Source organism: Mustelus asterias, chromosome 6 (genome assembly GCF_964213995.1).
Source record: "Mustelus asterias chromosome 6, sMusAst1.hap1.1, whole genome shotgun sequence".
Lineage (NCBI taxonomy): Eukaryota > Metazoa > Chordata > Chondrichthyes > Carcharhiniformes > Triakidae > Mustelus > Mustelus asterias.
The window spans coordinates 140,267,724-140,289,603 of record NC_135806.1 but is presented as its reverse complement, the minus strand read 5'-3'; the positions used below and the strand labels follow the sequence as shown (position 1 = coordinate 140,289,603).

At 50.7% G+C, this 21,880-nt stretch overlaps 2 protein-coding genes across 2 annotated transcripts in view; one reads left to right on the top strand and one right to left on the bottom strand.

The window, feature by feature from the left end:
- The window catches only part of LOC144495190 (uncharacterized), a 984,403-nt gene that overhangs the window by 527,100 nt on the left and 435,423 nt on the right, over positions 1-21,880 (bottom strand). The gene's annotated exons all lie outside the window — the stretch shown is intronic.
- The window catches only part of tmem8b (transmembrane protein 8B), a 171,320-nt gene that overhangs the window by 135,317 nt on the left and 14,123 nt on the right, over positions 1-21,880 (top strand). Inside the window, exons 7-9 of the mRNA XM_078215294.1 lie at positions 2,922-3,319; positions 19,454-19,550; positions 21,178-21,301. Of these exons, the coding sequence (XP_078071420.1) occupies positions 2,922-3,319; positions 19,454-19,550; positions 21,178-21,301 (619 nt within the window). The remainder of the gene's footprint in view (positions 1-2,921; positions 3,320-19,453; positions 19,551-21,177; positions 21,302-21,880) is intronic.

Sequence of the window (21,880 nt, the reverse complement as noted above, 5' to 3'; positions counted from 1 at the left end):
AACCCCCCCATGCACCCCCCCGCCCCCCCCCCACGCACCCCCCCGCCCCCCACACACCCCCCCCCGCCCCCACGCACCCCCCCGCCCCCACGCACCCCCCCCGCCCCCACGCGCCGCCCCGCCCCCACACCCCCCCCCGCCCCCACACACCCCCCCCCGCCCCCACGCACACCCCCCGGCCCCCACGCACCCCCCCCGCCCCCACGCACCCCCCGCACCCCCCCCGCCCCCACACACCCCCCCCGCCCCCACGCACCCCCCCGCCCCCACGCACCCCCCCGCCCCCACGCACCCCCCCGCCCCCACGCACCCCCCCCCCACGCGCCGCCCCGCCCCCACACACCCCCCCCGCCCCCACACACCCCCCCCGCCCCCACGCACCCCCCCGCCCCCACGCACCCCCCCCGCCCCCACGCGCCGCCCCGCCCCCACGCACCCCCGCCCCCATGCAACCCCCCATGCACCCCCCGCCCCCCCCCACGCACCCCCCCGCCCCCACACACCCCCCCCCGCCCCCACGCACCCCCCCGCCCCCCACGCGCCGCCCCGCCCCCACACCCCCCCCCGCCCCCACACACCCCCCCCGCCCCCACGCACCCCCCGCACCCCCCCGCCCCCACACACCCCCCCGCCCCCACGCACCCCCCCGCCCCCACGCACCCCCCCGCCCCCACGCACCCCCCCCCCCACGCGCCGCCCCGCCCCCACACACCCCCCCCGCCCCCACACACCCCCCCCGCCCCCACGCACCCCCCCCCGGCCCCCACGAACCCCCCCCCCCCACCCCCCCGCTGCCCCCCATGCACCCCCCCCCCCACGCACCCCCCACGCACCCCCCCCCACGCAACCTCCCCCCCCCCCACGCACCCCCCTCCCTCCCACCACAGGACCAGGTGAACGAATGCAGACAAAATGGAACTATTTCAGGAATCTCTGTCTAAAATGCCACCCACCCCCTCAAATGTTGTTCCCCGAACCCATGTGTTAATCTCAGAGGTTGTTTCCTCTTGTGGGAGTGTCTGGCACCAGAGGGCAAAGTCTCAGAGTAAGGGGGTCGCCCCATTTAAAACAGAGATGAGGGATGAGGAGGAATTTCTTCTCTCAGAGGGGAGTGAATCTGTGGAATTCTTTACCTGTGAAACAGGAACAGTTTATTGCTGGTTGGCCCTTAGCTGGAGTATTGTGTTCAGTTCTGGGCACCGCACACTGTGAAGGATGTCCAGGCCTTAGAGAGGGTGCAGAGGAGAAGGGTGCCGGGAATGAGAAGGTTCAGTTATCATCGGTCATAGAATCAGTGAATCCCTACAGTGCAGGAGGAGGCCATTCGGCCCATCGAGTCTGCACCGACAACAATCCCGCTGACACTAAGGGGCAATTTAACACGGCCAATCCACCAAACCCGCACATCTTTCAGACTGTGGAAGGAAACTGGAGCACCTGGAATAAACACACGCGGGCACGGGGAGAACATGGAGACTCCACACAGACAGTGACCCAAGCCGGGAATCGAACCTGGGTCCCTGGCGCTGTGAGGCAGCAGTGCTAACCACTGTGCCACCGTGCCTCCCACAGAGAGTAGGCTATAAGGAGAGTAGAGTTGCCAACCCTCCAGGATTGGCCTGGAGCCCGCAGGAATTGGCGATCAGTCTCCAGGACCCTGCTCTGTGCCACCCTGGAGAGAGATCATCCGGACATTCACAAAAGGTTGTTTCTTGAACATTTACCAGATATAAAAGTATTGGGAATGGCAACAAAAAGGTTTTTTGGCTGAGAGTTAGGCATCACCCAATTGGATAATGAGTCATTTTGCTTTCCAATTGGTGTTGGGTGGCAGTGCGTCACAGGGTGGGTGCGTTGGCCGACTAATGGCTGGAGCGTGGGGGACAATATCAGGTGATGAAACCTCCAGGAATACATTTAATCCCAGTTGGCAACCCTAATGGAGAGACTGGAGAAGCTGGGATTCATTTCCTTGGAGCAGGGAAGGTTCTGGAGAGATTGATAAAGGCTCAAAATCATGAGGTTTTTTTTGGGAACTATGGGCAGGATTTTACAGTCTCGCTCGAGCGAGACCGGAAATTCCCGCCCGAGGTCAACGGACATTTATCTGTCCTGCGCCCACTCTGATTCCATGATGGGTAGGGCAGCACCGTGGCACAGTGGTTAGCTCTGCTGCCTCACAGCGCCAGGGACCCGGGTTCGATTCCCGGCTTGGGTCACTGTCTGTGCGGAATTTGCACATTCTCCCCATGTCTGCATGGGTTTCCTCCAGGTGCTCTGGTTTCCTCCCACAGTGCTGGTAAGGTGGATTGGCCATGGTAAATTCTCACTCAGTGTACCCGAACAGGCGCTGGAGTGTGGTGACCGGGGGATTTTCACATTGCAGTGTTAATGTAAACCTACCTGTGGCTAATAAATAAACTCTAACAACTAGAATTCTGGTGAGAATCGGAGTCAAGATAATCCTGCGTTTTTTCCATTTGTGCCCCCATCAAATATTACAGGGTTGGCAGTGTGCGCTCACGCCATGTCTATTTGCATAAATCCGGACAACACTGGACCATTGTTACGGGGAAAGTGTGGGAGAATGGGGTTGAGAAACTTTATCAGTCATGATTGACTGGTGTAGCACACTCGATGGGCCGAATGGCCTAATTCTGCTCCTATATCTTATGGTCATTGACCTCAGGACCCGACCCAATATGGCAGTGGTTTGAGTAGAAAGGAGCAGGGAATTCAGACCGCTAACCTGCCCGTTAAGGTTGGGCAGTGGGGCTTGAACTCACTCCTCCCCGAGTCGCACCCCGACACCTCCCCACCCTCCACCCCCCCACCCACCGCCCCCCCCCACTCACATCCCACCCTCCCACTCACCCTACACATGCCACAATAATGAAAAATGTCTTGTCTTTTCCTTCCAGATTGTTCTAAGCCCAGTGTTTCCAAGAGCGTGTCTGAGTTGATCACCCCTACGCTAAACATGCCGCAGTCCTTCGGTTCCCCCGGGCGCCCGTCCATCCTCGACACCCTCCTCGTCACCGGACTCAGCCCTGGGGGGCAGAACGAGTCGGAGGGAGACTCCGCAGAGCGCCCATCCCAGGAGAGCCCGGGTCAGCGGGACGGGGTGACCACGGGAGACCGATGCTGGCCCGTCCGTCCCACCCTCCGGAATGAGCTGGACACTTTCTCCGTCCATTTCTACGTGTTCTTTGGACCCAACATCTCGGTGCCACCGGACAGGACGGCTGTGTTTGTGATCAATCTGGTGCCAGTCCTGGACAGCGGAGGGGTCCTCAACATGGAGCTCAAGTTCAACACTGTGAGTTTTCTTTTTATTCATCCGAGGCCATCCCGAGAACATCATGGGAGCAGGGGTAAGGGTTGGCAGTGCCAGGGGGGGCAGTGCCAGGTCCCTGCCCGGAAATGGTTCTCACAGTTTGGGGGCTATACTCACCCAGGCGCCCCCTGGCGTGGTCATCACAAACCAGTACTGATTCACGCCGATATGATGTCACGCTGGCTGGGCAGGATGGCGCAGAGAGGGCGGAGCTAGCAGCTATAATTAGCTGTAAATTTATTGCAAAATATGCTAATGCTGCTCCGCCCTCCCCAGGTGTGAACCTGATCCCCGTCATCATGGGGTGTGGGGGTCGGGGCTACCTGATACTGAAATCGCACCGGAACAAATCCCGTTTCCAGCCTCTCGTGCGATTTCGCAGCCATGACGGGATTTGTAACCATGATCAACGGAGCTCTTCGATTGCTGCCTCAGTGTCCATTTTAAAAATAATTGAGATACCTTTGGGCAGAGCATTAGGTAATGAATAATTTGTGTGTAACCCCAGCAATGTAATGAGCGGCACGGTGGCACAGTGGTTAGTGCTGCTGCCTCACAGCTCCAGGGACCCGGGTTCGATTCCCGGCTTGGGTCACTGTCAATGTGGAGTTTGTACATTCTCCCCGTGTCTGCGTGGGTTTCCTCCGGGTGCTCCGGTTTCCTCCCACAGTCCAAAGATTTGATTTGATTTGATTTATTATTGTCACATGTATTCACATACGGTGAAAAGTATTGTTTCTTGCACGCTATACAGACAAAACATACCGTTCATAGAGAAGGAAAGGAGAGAGTACAGAATGTCGTGTTACAGTCATAGCTAGGGTGTAGAGAAAGATCAACTTAATGCAAGGTAGGTCCATTCAAAATGCGCAGATCAGGTGGCTTGGCCATGCTAAATTGCCCCTTAGTGTCAGGAGGACTAGCTAGGGTAAGATGGGATTGTGTTCGGTGCAGACCCGATGGGCCGAATGGCCTTCTTCTGCACTGTTGGATTCTATGAACACGTTCTAATGACCATTGGGAGTCTCCAATCTTCATAAATATTGGACCAATCAAATTGACAACAGTAGCCTGGAAGATGAGGTTGTGGATAACTCTTGTGGCAGTTTACCTGGAACAAAACTTTGCAAAGTTATTTTAGAGCGACTATTCTACACCGAGTCTAGATTAATTAGTAACCTCCCAGCAAAAGATCCTCGCAGAACTGATCTTAATACAATTGAATGTCGTGTTAAATTTGAGAACGTCCCATGCAGCAAACGGTTCGGACAGAAAATGGCATTTTGGTCTTTATTGCAAGGAGTACAGGAATAAGGAAGCCTTGCTATAATTGTACAAGGCTTTGCTGCAACCACAGCAGGAAGACTGTGGGTAGTTTAAGGAAGGATATACTTGCACTGAAGGTCTTGTGGCGCAGTGGCTACCATCCCTGTGGGTCCGAGTCCCACCCCAGAACTTGATGGCCAAGGAAGGTGCAGTCAAACAGGTTGAGTGTCAGCCTACAAATCCTTTTAAACTCACCAGTGGCTGCTGGAAAGAGCAGGAGAGACTTCTGGTCAGCCACACTTGATGTGGAGTCCTCCTCCGCCCCCCAGCCTACAGTTCCCCGACAACAGACTAGTGACCTGTTCCGGGAATTACTAGTTATGAAACAGATAAAAGTCTGCCTTAGTGCACCATGGGGTATGGGAAGGGAATTGGAATTCGAATATTACAGCAAAGGTTCATGAGACAGGTCTCTGCGAGAGAGTTGTCCTTTGTTGAGAGATTTGGGTCAGACCCCATTTGGAGTATTGTGAGCAGTTTTGGGCCCCGTACCTAAGGAAGGATGTGCTGGCCTTGGAAAGGGTCCAGAGGAGGTTCACAAGAATGATCCCTGGAATGAAGAGCTCGTCGTATGAGAAACGGTTGAGGATTCTGGGTCTGTACTCGCTGGAGTTTAGAAGGATGAGGGGGGATCTTACTGAAACTTACAGGATACTGCGAGGCCTGGATAGAGTGGTTGTGCAGAGGATGTTTCCACTAGTTGGAAAAACTAGAACCAGAGGGCACAACCTCAGGCTAAAGGGACAATCCTTTAAAACAGAGATGAGGAGGAATTTCTTCACCCAGAGAGTGGTGAATCTGTGGAACTCTTTGCCGCAGAGGCTGTGGAGGCCGGGCCATTGAGTGTCTTTAGGACAGAGATAGATAGGTTCTTGATTAATAAGGGGATCGGGGGTTATGGGGAAAAGGCAGGAGAATGGGGATGAGAAAAATATCAGCCATGATTGAATGGCGGAGCAGACTCGATGGGCCGAGTGGCCTAATTCTGCTCCTATGTCTTATGGCCTTATGGTCTTATAGGTGAATCAAATTGGTTCTCTTCTCTCTGAGGTTTAGAAGAATGAGAAGCGATCTCATTGAAACATTCTAAAGGGGCTTGATAGAGTGGACAGAGAGAGGTTACTGTCCTTGGCTGGTGAATCTATACTAGGGCACAGTTTCAGGATAAAGAATCACCCATCTAGGACTGAGATAAGGAGCAGTTTCTTCACTCAGAATGTTGTGTATCTTTGGAATTCTCTACCCCAGATTCTCCATTGCTGAAGACATTTAAAGGTGGAATAGACACAAAGAACAATACAGCACAGGAACAGGCCCTTCGGCCCTCCAAGCCCGTGCCGCTCCCTGGTCCAAACTAGACCATTCTTTTGTATCCCTCCATTTCCACTCCGTTCATGTGGCTATCTAGATAAGTCTTAAACGTTCCCAGTGTGTCCGCCTCCACCACCTTGCCTGGCAGCGCATTCCAGGCCCCCACCACCCTCTGTGTAAAATATGTCCTTCTGATATCTGTGTTAAGCCTCCCCCCCTTCACCTTGAACCTATGACCCCTCGTGAACGTCACCACCGACCTGGGGAAAAGCTTCCCACCGTTCACCCTACCTATGCCTTCCATAATTTTATACACCTCTATTAAGTCTCCCCTCATCCTCCGTCTTTCCAGGGAGAACAACCCCAGTTTACCCAATCTCTCCTCATAACTAAGCCCCTCCACACCAGGCAACATCCTGGTAAACCTCCTCTGTACTCTCTCCAAAGCCTCCACATCCTTCTGGTAGTGTGGCGACCAGAACTGGACGCAGTATTCCAAATGCGGCCGAACCAACGTTCTATACATCTGCAACATCAGACCCCAACTTTTATACTCTATGCCCCATCCTATAAAGGCAAGCATGCCATATGCCTTCTTCACCACCTTCTCCACCTGTGACGTCACCTTCAAGGATCTGTGGACTTGCACACCCAGGTCCCTCTGCGTCTCTACACCCTTTATGGTTCTGCCATTTATCGTATAGCTCCCCCCTACATTATTTCTACCAAAATGCATCACTTCGCATTTATCAGGATTGAACTCCATCTGCCATTTCTTTGCCCAAATTTCCAGCCTATCTATATCCTTCTGTAGCTTCTGACAATGTTCCTCACTATCTGCAAGTCCTGCCAATTTTGTGTCATCCGCAAACTTACTGATCACCCCAGTTACACCTTCTTCCAGATCGTTTATATAAATCACAAACAGCAGAGGTCCCAATACAGAGCCCTGCGGAACACCACTAGTCACAGGCCTCCAGCCAGAAAAAGACCCTTCCACTACCACCCTCTGTCTTCTGTGACCAAGCCAGTTCTCCACCCATCTAGCCACCTCCCCCTTTATCCCATGAGATCCAACCTTTTTCACCAGCCTACCATGAGGGACTTTGTCAAACGCTTTACTAAAGTCCATATAGACGACATTTTTAGTCTTTCAAGGAATCAAAAGATACGGGAATGGTGAGAAAATGGGGTTGAGATCGAGGATCAGCCTCGATCGTACTGAATGGCACAGCAGGCTCGAGGGGCCGAATGGCCTCCTCCTGCCCCTATTGCTAATGTTCAAATGTCTTCACACTGGGCATGAAGCTTCTGTTCTCTTATGGCACACTCTCTCTCTCTTTCTCTCTCTTTCTTTCTCACTCCTTCTGTCTCTCTTTCTCTGGGTGGAATTCAATGCCCTGCCCAATGATGACTTTTATGGGGGAGTGGGGTGAATTTACTCAGGTGGTAAGGTGGCGGCTGGGGACCTGACCCCCTTCCATGGTGGGAAGGCCTGTGGACTGCCTCGCAGCCCCTCTGCTAATTGAGGCCCTTAGGTGGGAAATTAATGCTTCAGGGCCTCATCTCGCTGGCATTAGTATTCACCCAGACTGGGGAGGGTTTCACCATGCAGGAAACCCCAAAGTGAGCTCTGTTGGGGCTGTTTGCAGTCTTCCAGGGCATTACAATTAGATCACCGCGAGATCTCCGTCAGTTATATTTACTCCCACTTTCTGTCTCTCTCTGTTACTCTTTCACTCTGTTTCTCTCACTCTTTCCTTTGCTCTGCCTCTTTCCACCTTTGTCTTTCTCACTCTCTCTGCATTTTTTCTGTCTCTTCTCACTATCCCTCTCTCTGTCTCTCAATCTCTCTTGTGTCTCTCTTTGTGTCTCGCTCTCTCTCTGTGTCTCTCTCTCTGTCTCTATCTCTCTGCATCTCTCTCTCTCCCTTTGTCTCTCTATCTCTCTCTGTGTCTCTCTCTGTGTCTCTCTCTCTGTCTATCTCTCTGCATCTCTCTCTCTCTCCCTTTGTCTATCTCTCTCTGTGTCTCTCTTTGTGTCTCAACCTCTCTCTGTGTCTCTCTTTGTGTCTCGACCTCTGTGTCTCTCTCTGTGTTTCTATCTCTCTCTGTGTCTGTGTCTCTCTCTCTCTGCGTCTCTCTCTCTTTTTGTCTCTCTATCTCTGTGTATCTCTTTGTGTCACGACCTCTCTCTGTGTCCCTGTCTGTGTCTTTATCTCTCTCTGCATCTCTCTCTCTCTGCGTCTCTCTATCTCTCTCTGCGTCTCTCTCTCTATCTCTCTCTGCGTCTCTCTCTCTATCTCTCTCTGCATCTCTCTCTCTATCTCTCTCTGCGTCACTCTCTCTCTCTCTCTCTATCTCTCTCTGCGTCTCTCTCTCTCTCTCTATCTCTCGCTTTTCTATCACTGTTTCCTTTTCTTTCTGTGTCACTTTCTGTGTCTCTGTGTGTGACACTCTATCTCTCTATGATTCTCTCCCTCCTTGATTCCCTTCACTCTCTCTCGCTTATCTGCCCCAGTGTCTCCCTCTTGGTGTCCTTTTCTCTCTCTCTATCTGGTCTTTTATTTAATTATTTTTTGTTTCTTTCCGTCACGCTCATTATTCTCTCTAATATTTGCATAGCCATCAGCTGATTGTGCCTGACATTTGGATCATGGATCTGGACCGCTGTGGTGAAGTGTAACTCTGGCTCAGTCCTTTAATCAAACGATGAGACATTGCTCATGGATGGATGGTCAGGGTAGGTCAGTCAGAGTTTTATTAGTGTTCGGGGAAGGAAGGTCAGAGAATAATAAAAGCTTTCTCTAATTTACTGCTTTCCACAGTTGCAAATGTGAAATGTAGACTGTCCGACACGGAACATTGCTACTCGTGAATCATATTATTTCTCGGTGCTTTAGGATCAGTACATGGTTTTCACTTTGAGCTGCTGATGTGGTTTAAGGTCAGTGCTCTAAATGGGTAAACGGGGTTGAGATGCAGGTCAGCTGTGATCGAATTGAATCATAGAATCCCTGCAGTGCAGGAGGAGACCATTTGGCCCATCGAGTCTACCCTGACTCTCCAAAAGAGCATCCCATCCAGGCTCTCCAATAAGACCATAGGATACAGGAGCAGAACTAGGCCATTCAGCCCATCAGGTCTGCGCCATCATTCAATCATGGCTCATGTGATTCTCATCCCCATTCTCCTGCCTTCCCCCCATAATCCCTGATCCCTTTATTAATCAAGAACCTATCTATCTCTGTCTTAAAGACACTCAATGACCTGGCCTCCACAGCCTTCTGCGGCAAAGAGTTCCACAGATTCACCACTCTCTGGCTGAAGAAATTCCTCCTCATCTCATCTTCACCCTGTCCCCATTACCCCGCACATTTAACCCATTAATCCACCTAACCTGCACACCTTTGGACACTATAGGCAATTTAGCATGGCCAATCCCCCTAACCTGCACATCTTTTGGAGTGTGGGAGGAAACCGGAGCATCCAAGGGAAACCCGCGTAGACACGGGGAGAACCCAAGCCGGGAATCGAACCCGGGTCCCTGGCACTGAGAGGCAGCAGTGCTAACCACTGTGACACTGCACTAGAGGAGCTGAATGGCTCCTCCTGTTCCTGTGCTCAACACACTGAGCTAAGTTACTCTGGGTGGGGATGTTTGCTTCAAACTGTTCCAGTTCATCTCTTGTTCAATTCATGTAAATTAATCAGAATGCAGACTAAATGTTCAGCCAGTCCATTACAGACTGATCTGGGATGGCTCTAATTAATTTATAACCTCCAGCCTGCCACGATAAGTTTAGCTTGAAGCCGGTGTGTCGCTTTCTGGTAACATGTTGTGTGCATTAAGGTTGGACTGAAATAGCCCAAGGGGATGCTTGTGCCTCTCTGAGTAAGTGGATCTCAGCCAGAACATTGCCTCATCCTCTGAGCTCCAGGCCGCATGGGATTAAAACAAAATGACAACAATTCGGCCTCACTCCAAACAGCTAACGTCAAGCGACAAGGGTGTTAGTCAAACCAGTTCGCCTAATCAATCCACGCGCAGATTAAGAGGCTACAGTGAGGATACTAACTACACCAACTGATAAAACACTTTCCTACATATCACAGATGATTCACATCTCTCGGTATGTGCCTTCATAGCCCTTCCAATGCACAGTGACTAGAACATTAAAGAGGAGGCCATTCAGCCCCTCGAGCCTGTTCATGCTGGCTCTGTATCTTATTCCCTTGTCTCTTCATACACTGAATCCACTAAAAATCCACCAATCCTATTTTTGATATTTTTAATTGAGTCCCACCCTCAACAGCTGCTCGTGAGGAGAGAGTTCCAGGTTTGCTGTTTGTAATATATACAAATGACTTGGAAGAAAACATAGCTGGTCTGATTAGCAAGTTTGCGGATGATACTAAGGTCCTGATTTTACCAAAATTCCGATTCCGAGCAGATCGCGGCTTTACCGACACCCGATTCGGGCGCGGGTCCGGCGCGCACCCGAATCGGGCGGCCCGATGATTTAAATGCATTTCCATGCATTTAAATCGACTTAATGAACTGTGCGCCCAACTCAACCGCCAAATCCAACTTTACCGTCTTCTGGCCCGATCCGCGTCCGCGCTGTTACCGACCTGCAGAATAAAAGTCTGAAGTCGCCGCTGCAGCCTCCGGAGAGCGGGGTCAGAGACTGCAACGGCTCTCTGACCCAGGTCACCCTCTGGTCGGGGCGGGAGAGGGGGTGGGAGGAGGAGAGGGGGTGTGACGTCCCATCCTCTGGGGGGGGCGGGGGGGGAGGGGTGGGAGGGGAGGGGGTGTGACGTCTCATCCCCTGGGAGGGGGGTGGGGGGGGGAGAGGGAGTGTGACGTATCATCCTCTGGTCGGGAGGGGGTGTCGGCTGCCAGTCTGCGGCCGATGCCTCCGGCCGGAGTGGATGTGATGATCGGTCACACCCCCTCTCCACCCCGCCCCCCCCCCCCCCCCCCCCCCGGGGATGATACGTCACACCCCCTCTCTAGGGAATGATTGGTCACACCCCCTCCCCTTCCACCACCGCACCCCCCCCCCCCCCCCCCCCCCCCCCGACCAGAAGATGACCGTCAGAGAGCCGCTTTAGCGCCCGGGCGCGCTGTCAGATTTTTTTCGACCTGCGCATGCGCAGTTCAGGGCTCCGATCAGTCCGCCAGCGCTAAGCCCCGCCCACAGCGCGGATCGGGCCCGAGCCGGCAGAACGCGTATGGGCGCGCTGGAAAGAGGATTCCAGGCATGGATCTATTTGACGCCCAGATCCGGCACTTAGACTCAAAATGGTAAAATTTCCCCCTAAGATTGCTGGAGTTGCGGATAGTGATGAAGACTGTCAGAGAATGCAGCAGGATAAAGATAGACTGGAAAATTGGACGGAGAAATGGCAGATGGAATTTAATCTGGACAAATGTCGGCGGCACGGTAGCACAGTGCTTAGCACCGCTGCCTCACAGCGCCAGGGACCCAGGTTCAATTCCCAGCTTGGGTCACTGTCTGTGTGGAGTTTGCACATTCTCCCCGTGTCTGCGTGGGTTTCCTCCGGGTGCTCTGGTTTCCTCCCACAGTCCAAAGATGTGCGGGTTAGGCTGATTGGCCATGCTAAATTGCCCCTTAGTGTCAGGGGGATTAGCAAGTTAGCAGACTCGATGGGTCAAATTGCCTCCTTCTGCACTGTAGGATTCTATGAAATGCATTTTGGTAGATCCAGTTCAGGTGGGAGCTATAAAATAAATGGCAGAACCATCAGGAACACAGATACACAGAGAGATCTGGGAGTACAGGTCCACAGATCCTTAAAAGTGGCAGCACAGGTGGAAAAGGTGGTGAAGAAAGCATTTGGCGTGCTGGCCTTCATCAGCCGGGGCTTCGAGTATAAAGTTGGCAAATTATGTTACAGTTGCATAAAACGTTGGTTGGGCCACATTTGGAATACTGCGTCCAATTCTGGTCACCACACTACCAGAAAGACGTGGAAGCTTTGGAGAGAGTGCAGAAAATGTTTACCAGAATGTTGTCTGGTATGAGGGATATTAGCTGTGAGGAGAGATTGAATAAACTGGGATTGTTCTCCCTGGAAAGACAGAGGCTGAGGGGGCAACCTGATAGAAGTTTATAAAATTATGAGGGGCACAGATAAGGTGAAGAGTTGGAAGTTTTTTCCCAGGGCAGAAATGACAAACACAAGGGGGCACAAGTTCAAGGTAACGGGGGGAAGGTTCAGTGGAGATGTGCGGGGGGAGTTTTTTACACAGAGGGTGGTGGGGGCCTGGAATGCACTGCCAAGTGAGGGGGTTGAGGTGGACACATTAGCGACATTTAAGACTTATCTGGATAGACACATGAACAGACGGGGAATAGAGGGATACAGGCGGTTGGTCTGGATAGGACAATGTGATCGGCGCAGGCCTGGTGGGCCGAAGGGCCTGTTCCTGTGCTGTACTGCTCTTTGTTCTATTTCCACCACCCTTTGTGTGAAGAAATGCTTTCCTGCTGTCACGCCTGAACAACCGGCCGACAATGTTTAGATAATCTCTGTTCGATCAGCCCCGACTGTAACAGCGTAGAGTGTTTAAAGATAAGCAGAAAAACTAAACCCCCAACAAGACTCAGAATTCTTCATTTCTTCAAATTTCTTTCTCTCTGCGACTGAACGGGGCTGGGTCTCAGTTTCTCCAGAAAAGAGAATTCTTGAGAGGGTTTGATCGGGCAGGTGTAGAGAAAATCCAAAACAGCGGCTCATCAATATGCGATAGTCACTAATAAATCCGATCGGGAATTCAGAGAATTGTCTTTACCCAGAGAGCGGTGAGAATGTGAAACTCACTGCCACAGGGAGTAGCCGAGGTGAATAATGTGGATGTATTTAAGGAGAAGTGAGATCGTCAGGAGTGTGAGTGGAGTGATGTTAATAGGATGAGATGTGCAAGGCAGGAGGAGGTTGTGAGGAGTATAAACTGGGCCATAGACCACTCGGCTAAATACCATTCCCATGTTGTTCATTAATATTTCTACATTAAAAACTGTTATTGAGCAAGATTGACATGGTTTAGAACTGGTTTATAGTTTCCATTCTTTCTCTTTGATACTTTATTAATAAGAGCTTAGAGTATAAGATCAAGGAGTTATGCTGAACTTACTTGCCCTCAGCTGGAGCACTGCATTCAGTTCTGGGCACCGCACTTAGGGAGGATGTGAAGGCATTGGCGAGAAAAGATACAGGAGAATAGTTCCAGCGATGAGAAACTTCAGTTATGAGGATAGATCGGAGAAGTTGGGGCTGTTTCCCTGGAAGAGAAGGCGGAGAGGAGATTTGATAGAGGAATTCAAAATCACAAAGTGTCAGGGACAGAGTCGATAGGGAGAAACTGTTCCCATCGGTGGAAGAACTGAGAACGAGAGGGAGTTGGTTTAAAATAATTAGCTAAAGAAGCAAAAGCAACTGCTCCCACTGAGGTCTCGCCTACATTGGGGAGACTAAATGCAGAATGGGTGACCCCTCTGGGGAACACCTTTGCTCCGTCCGCAAGCCTGACCCTGACCTCCCGGTCACTTGTCGCTTAACTCAGCATCTTTCTCCCATGCCCACATGTCCATCCTTGGCCTGCTGCAATACTCCAGTGAAGCCCAACCCAAATTGGAGGAACAGCATCTCATCCCTGGTTTCTCCCACAGGGCCATCTGTCACTTGTTCTTCAGCTTTGCTGTCACTGAGCACTGACCTTTAACCTCCTGTTCACACATTCTGCTATCTTACCTTTATGCCACTATTAGTACCTTCTTCAGTCTTTAACCCGACCATTAGCACTCCCTTTGGCTTATGTCCATGACATCTTTGTCAATCTCTCCTTAGCTCCAACCTATCCCGGCCTTCTGTCCACCCCTTCTCCAACTATATAATTCATTGCATTTTTATCCCTCTTCTGTTTTGAAGAAAAGTCATACAGACTCGAAACATTAACTCTGTTTCTCTCTCCGCAGATGTTGCCAAACCTGCTGAGTATTTCCGGCATTTTCAGACTTCCAGAATCAGCAGTATTTTGCATTTATTCTGTGATTCTGTTTTACTCTTTCCCAACTGTTTTCTAATTTCCTTATTCACCAATCATTATCACCCTTCTACCATCTCTCCCCCATTTAATTTTTCTTCCAACCACACTCTCAGACAGTACATTCCAGATCCTAACCACTCGCTGTGTGAATCTGTCCCCACCACACTCTCAGACAGTACATTCCAGATCCTAACCACTCGCTGTGTGAATCTGTCTCCACCACACTCTCAGACAGTACATTCCAGATCCTAACCACTCGCTGTGTGAATCTGTCCCCACCACACTCTCAGACAGTACATTCCAGTCCCTAACCACTCGCTGTGTGAATCTGTCTCCACCACACTCTCAGACAGTGCATTCCAGACCCTAACCACTCGCTGTGTGAATCTGTCCCCACCACACTCTCAGACAGTACATTCCAGACCCTAACCACTCGCTGTGTGAATCTGTCTCCACCACACTCTCAGACAGTACATTCCAGATCCTAACCACTCGCTGTGTGAATCTGTCTCCACCACACTCTCAGACAGTGCATTCCAGATCCTAACCACTCGCTGTGTGAATCTGTCTCCACCACACTCTCAGTGCATTCCAGATCCTAACCACTCTCTGTGTGAATCTGTCTCCACCACACTCTCAGACAGTGCATTCCAGATCCTAACCACTCACTGTGTGAATCTGTGTCCACCACACTCTCAGACAGTGCATTCCAGATCCTAACCACTCGCTGTGTGAATCTGTCTCCACCACACTCTCAGACAGTGCATTCCAGATCCTAACCACTCGCTGTGTGAATCTGTCTCCACCACACTCTCAGACAGTGCATTCCAGATCCTAACCACTCGCTGTGTGAATCTGTCTCCACCACACTCTCAGACAGTGCATTCCAGATCCTAACCACTCGCTGTATGAATCTGTCTCCACCACACTCTGACAGTACATTCCAGATCCTAACCACTCACTGTGTGAATCTGTCTCCACCACACTCTGACAGTACATTCCAGATCCTAACCACTCGCTGTGTGAATCTGTCTCCACCACACTCTCAGACAGTGCGTTCCAGATCCTAACCACTCGCTGTGTGAATCTGTCTCCACCACACTCACAGACAGTACATTCCAGATCCTAACCACTCGCTGTGTGAATCTGTCTCCACCACACTCTCAGACAGTGCGTTCCAGATCCTAACCACTCGCTGTGTATAAAAGGTATTTCTCGTGTTGCTATTGCTACGTTTGCTTCTGCTTCTCGATCCTTCCACTAATGGGAACAGTTTCTCCCGATTCACTCTGTCCAAAACCCTCATGACTTTGGACACCTCGATTAAATCACCTCCTAATCTTCTCCCCTCTAAGGAGGACAGCCCCAGATTTCCAATCAATCTGGACAACTCAAGTCTCTCGTCTCTGTCTCATGAATCTTTCCTGCACTCTCTCCAATGCTTCACATTGGAGGCACAGAGGGTGGTGAGTGTCTGGAACAAGCTGCCAGAGGTAGTAGTAGAGGTACAATTTTGTCTTTTAAAAAGCATTTAGACAGTTACATGGGTAAGATGGGTATAGAGGGATATGGGCCAAATGCGGGCAATTGGGACTAGCTTCAGGGTTTAAAAAAAAGGGGCAGCATGGACAAGTTGGGCTGAAGGGCCTGTTTCCATGCTGTAAACCTCTATGACTCTATGACATCTTTGCTGAAGTGTGGTACCCAGAGTTGGACACAATGGGCTGGATATCGTGCCCTTTCTATGGTGAGATTTATGATGGGGTGCTGAGGCATTTAGTGGGTGTGTGGGTGCTGGGTGAGGACGCTGCTGCTCCTGCGTCTGCCCCAATTCAGTCCTTGGCGGTAAGGATAGTGGATGGTCTCCCCACCACCAAAAACCCATGAAGTGGGGAATTAATACCCATCCACGAGTCTCATTCTTCCTCCATTGGTATTCACCCAGCGGTGGGTAAAAGCCCCACTGTGAAGCCAAGCGTGGAAACCAGACACTACCTGGCATTGGGAAGGGGACGCTGGGAGCCATATCGTTGTCCTTGCTGCTGATCCACCCTCCCCCCCCCCAACCCCACCCCATCCTACCCATCTCCATGACCCCCATTGCCTCCACAACCCCTCCCCCTGGCCTGAGCCCCCTGACACTCCTAGGCACTGGGCGTGGGCATTGCCAACAGCAGCCTCTGCTCTGCTGGCCTCTCATTGGCTGGATGGGACTTTTTTAAATCCATTCATGGGACACGGGCGTCACTGGCTGGACCAGCATTTATTACCCATCCCTAGTTGTCTGAGGGCAGTTGAGAGTCAGCCACATTGCTGTGGCTCTGGAATCACATGTAGGCCAGACCAGGTAAGGACGGCAGATTTCCTCAACCAAAGCGGTATGCTTTGTCTGTAGAGAGCGCAAGAAACAATATGTTTTACTGTATACTAATACATGTGACAATAATAAATCAGATCAAATTCCAACAATGGTTTCATGGTCATCAGTAGATTCTTAAAATTATAGGCCAATTAGCCTAACCTCAGTTGTTGGCAAAATTCTAGAATCCATCGTTAAGGATGAGATTTCTAAATTCTTGGAAGTGCAGGGTCGGATTAAGACAAGTCAGCATGGATTTAGTAAGGGGAGGTCGTGCCTGACAAACCTGTTAGAGTTCTTTGAAGAGATAACAAATAGGTTAGACCAAGGAGAGCCAATGGATGTTATCTATCTTGACTTCCAAAAGGCCTTTGACAAGGTGCCTCACGGGAGACTGCTGAGTAAAATAAGGGCCCATGGTATTCGAGGCAAGGTACTAACATGGATTGACGATTGGCTGTCAGACAGAAGGCAGAGAGTTGGGATAAAAGGTTCTTTCTCAGAATGGCAACCGGTGACAAGTGGTGTCCCGCAGGGTTCAGTGTTGGGGCCACAGCTGTTCTCTTTATATATTAACGATCTAGATGACGGGACTGGGAGCATTCTGGCCAAGTTTGCCGATGATACAAAGATAGGTGGAGGGGCAGGTAGTATTGAGGAGGTGGGGAGGCTGCAGAAAGATTTAGACAGTTTAGGAGAGTGGTCCAAGAAGTGGCTGATGAAATTCAACGTGGGCAAGTGCGAGGTCGTACACTTTGGAAAAAAGAATAGAGGCATGGACTATTTTCTAAACGGTGACAAAATTCATAATGCTAAAGTGCAAAGGGACTTGGGAGTCCTAGTCCAGGATTCTCTAAAGGTAAACTTGCAGGTTGAGTCCGTAATTAAGAAAGCAAATGTAATGTTGTCATTTATCTCAAGAGGCTTGGAATACAAAAGCAGGGATGTACTTCTGAGGCTTTATAAAGCACTGGTTAGGCCCCATTTGGAGTACTGTGAGCAATTTTGGGCCCCACACCTCAGGAAGGACATACTGGCACTGGAGCGGGTCCAGCGGAGATTCACACGGATGATCCCAGGAATGGTAGGCCTGACATACGATGAACGTCTGAGGATCGTGGGATTATATTCATTGGAGTTTAGGAGGTTGAGGGGAGATCTGATAGAAACTTACAAGGTAATGAACGGCTTAGATAGGATGGACGTAGGGAAGTTGTTTCCATTAACAGGGGAGACTAGGACGCGGGGGCACAGCCTTAGAATAAAAGGGAGTCACTTTAGAACAGAGATGAGGAGAAATTTCTTCAGCCAGAGAGTGGTGGGTCTGTGGAATTCATTGCCACAGAGGGCTGTGGAGGCCGAGACGTTGAGCGTCTTCAAGACAGAAATTGATAAATTCTTGATTTCTCGAGGAATTAAGGGCTATGGGGAGAGAGCGGGTAAATGGAGTTGAAATCAACCATGATTGAATGGTGGAGTGGACTCGATGGGCCGAATGGCCTTACTTCCGCTCCTATGTCTTATGGTCTTATGGTCTTAACTCCAGATATTTTTTTATTGAATTCAAATTCCACCATCTGCCGTTAGCAGGATTCGAACCCGGGTCCCCAGGACATTAGCTGAGTTTCTGGATTAAGTCTAGCGATAATACCACTAGGCCATCGCCTCCCTGCTGTAGGCTGGCTTCTTGATCCTGAAGGAAGTCAGGCCACTGCCCAGTTAAGTGCCTGATCGGCTCTTAATGTGGCCGCCCCCCCCTCCGAAAGGAGGTGGTGCGAGGCTCACCAAGCAGTGGGTGTGACCGTGGTTACACCTCCTCTAAATTGCACCCAATATTGCCGTTGCGACTGATCCAGTCTGTACACCATTGTCCCTCGCATTCTCTTTCTGGTCCTTTATTTGTAACATCCTGGGCTCAGTAAGCTTCTTTCTCAACCTGTCCTGCCACCCTCGACATAGACTGCCAGATCAGAGTGGGCGGCACGGTGGCACTGTGGTTAGCACTGATGCCTCATGGCGCCAGGGACCCGGGTTCGATTCCTGGCTTGGGTCACTGTCTGTGTGGAGTCTGCATGTTCTCCCTGTGTCTGTGTGGGTTTCCTCCCACACTCCAAAGATGTGCAGGTTAGGTTGATTGTCCAATGCTAAATTGCCCCTTAGTATCAGGGGGACTAGCTAGGGTAAATGTAGAGATTTATGGGGATATGGCCTGGGTGGGATTGTGGTTGGTGCAGACTTGATGAGCCAAATGGCGTCTTTCTGCACTGTAGGATTCTATGATTCTATCTCTCCGCCACTGTAGAAATGTATCCATTATTTTACATTCTCTCTGCCTGTCCCTCCTAACAAATATCTCCCTTCACACTGAGAAACCCAGGAATTGGCTAGTCTTGTCCTGCAAGGATCTGTGCCGAGGTCTCAACTATTAACGATATTTATGAAACACCTAACATAGTAAAAAGCCAGACGTACAAGCTTGCTGGTGATACATAGATTATGGTACAGTAAGCGGAAGAGACGTAGATAGATTCAGTGAGAATTTGGAACTGTGACAGATGGATTTCAATGTTCCGTCATGAATTTTAAACCAACCAGGAATTTTTAAATGGGAGAAAAGCAAGGAACACCTGAGACCCAGCGGAGAGCTGGGGGAGTGGCAAGGTATTATCACTGGACTTGTAGTATCGAAGTCCAGGCTAATTCAATAATAATTCCTAGGATGTGGGTGTCACTGGCTAGAATAGCGTTTATTGCCCATCCCTAACTGCCCATGAGAAGGTGGTGGGTGAGCTGCCTCCATGAACCCGCTGCAGTCCTTGAGGGTGCAGGTACACCCACAGTGCTGTTAGGGAGGGTGTTCCAGGATTTTGATCCAGCGACAGTGAAGGAACGGTGATATATTTCCACGTCAGGCTGGTGAGTGGGTTGGAGAGGAAGTGCAGAGTTAATTGATAGGAGTGAGGTGGCAAAGCCACACTCCTTATTATGAAGTATCTTTCTTTGGATCATTAAGCTGACAACCTTCTCTCTGACTCTCGACACAGTCCTCGGTGAAAGGAGAAAACGTGACTGTGATTGGCTGCCTCAATCATGGAATGCCTCTGACATCATCGGACAACACTTCCATCAGCTGCGAATCAGGTGATTTACAAAGAGGCGACAGTAGAAATCCCCACACTCATTACGGTCCCAGCTAACACACTCATTACAGTCCCAGCTAACACACTCATTACAGTCCCAGCTAACACACTCGTTACAGTCCCAGCTAACACACTCATTACGGTCCCAGCTAACACACTCATTACAGTCCCAGCTAACACACTCATTACAGTCCCAGCTAACACACTCGTTACAGTCCCAGCTAACACACTCATTACGGTCCCAGCTAACACACTCATTACAGTCCCAGCTAACACACTCATTACAGTCCCAGCTAACACACTCATTACAGTCCCAGCTAACACACTCATTACAGTTCCAGCCAACACACTCATTACAGTCCCAGCTAACACACTCATTACAGTTCCAGCTAACACACTCATTACAGTCCCAGCCAACACACTCATTAAAGTCCCAGCTAACACACTCATTACAGTCCCAGCTAACACACTCATTACAGTCCCAGCTAACACACTCATTACAGTTCCAGCCAACACACTCATTATGGTCCCAGCTAACACACTCATTACAGTCCCAGCTAACACACGCATTACAGTCCCAGCTAACACACTCATTACAGTCCCAGCTAACACACGCATTACAGTCCCAGCTAACACACTCATTATGGTCCCAGCTAACACACTCATTACACTCCCAGCTAACACACGCATTACAGTCCCAGCTAACACACTCATTACAGTCCCAGCTAACACACTCATTACAGTCCCAGCTAACACACTCATTACCGTCCCAGCTAACACACTCATTACAGTCCCAGCTAACACACTCATTACCGTCCCAGCTAACACACACATTACCATCCCAGTGAACAAACTCATTACATCCCAGCTAACAAACTCATTACCATCCCAGCTTACACACTTATTACAGTCCCGGTTAACACACATTACCGTCCCTGCTAACACACGCATTACAGTCCGAGCTAACACACTCATTACCGTCCCAGCTAACAGACTCATTACTGTCCCAGCTAAGAATCCCATTACAGTCCTGGCTAACAAACTCATTACAGTCCCATGTAACACATTCATTACCATCCCGGCGAACAGATTCATTACCATCCTGGTTAACACAGTCATTGCCATCCTCAATTCCAGAATTCCCTCTCTGCACCTCTCCATATCTCTGTCCTGTCCTTCACGGCACTCAGTGGAATGCCTGCAGCCCAATAATAGAGACACAAATACAGAGGGTGGGATTCTCCAGACCCCCTTCTACCAAGAGTTTTCCAATGGCGAAGGTGACTCGCCATTGGCCGCCGGGATCATCTGGTGGCTTGCCCATCCTGTCATGGGGATCCCACAGCAGGGAGGGGGGGAGGGGCCAGAAAATCCCACTCTGAGACTCCACTGGGAATATCCCTGGCAGAACTCATTCTGACCAAAGGCTGGCCCAAGATGGCGGCGCCTCAGCTCTGCAGGATGTTGGCGAATGGTGTGGATACCATTGTCAGCCCACACGGAGGGCATTTCACCCCTGCGCGTCTTTGTAAAGAGTGGACGGTATTGTCAAAACATCTCGACAGTCTGGGGGAGAAAGAAAGGGCGTTCAACTCACTGACATAATTCCACCTTCTCTTCTGTTCCAGAAACTTCCGCAGGGTTTCTCTTGTTGGTCAACTCCACCTCAAATGTAACCAGATTACGCATCCCTTACCCACAGACAGGAAATTGGTACATCACTCTCCGTTCCCTCTGCTCGGTTGACTATGGGTAAGGTTCCAGGTTTCAATGGGAGAGTTTTCAGTTCATAGAATTGGATAATTTGATTTTCAGATCGTGAATTCTGTGGTGGGGAATGTCCTTGCATATTGAGGCTCTTGTTTCTCTGAATTACATTGAACTTACAACACCAATTGTTCCATTGGGCCCAATTGATCGATATTAGTGTTTCAGTTCCAATCGGCCTCCTGCCATCCCTCTACATTGCACCCTTTTGACAATTCCTAATCCAATGTCTTTATCCAACTTTCCCTCAAATGCATCGACACGATCCACCTCAAACACACCTCATGGGAGCGAGTCCCACATTCTCCCCACTTCCTCTGGGAGTGAGTCCCATTTTCTCCCCTCTCCCCATGGGAATGAGTTCCACACTCTCCCCACTCCCTGTGGGAGTGGGTTCCACACTCTCCTCGCTCCCTGTGGGAGCGAGCCCCACATTCTCCCAACTCCCTGTGGGAGTGAGTCCCACATTCTCCCCATCCCCATGGGAGCGAGTCCCACATTCTCCCCACTCACCATGGGAGTGAATCCCACCATTTTCCCCAGTCCCCGGGAGTGAGTCCCACA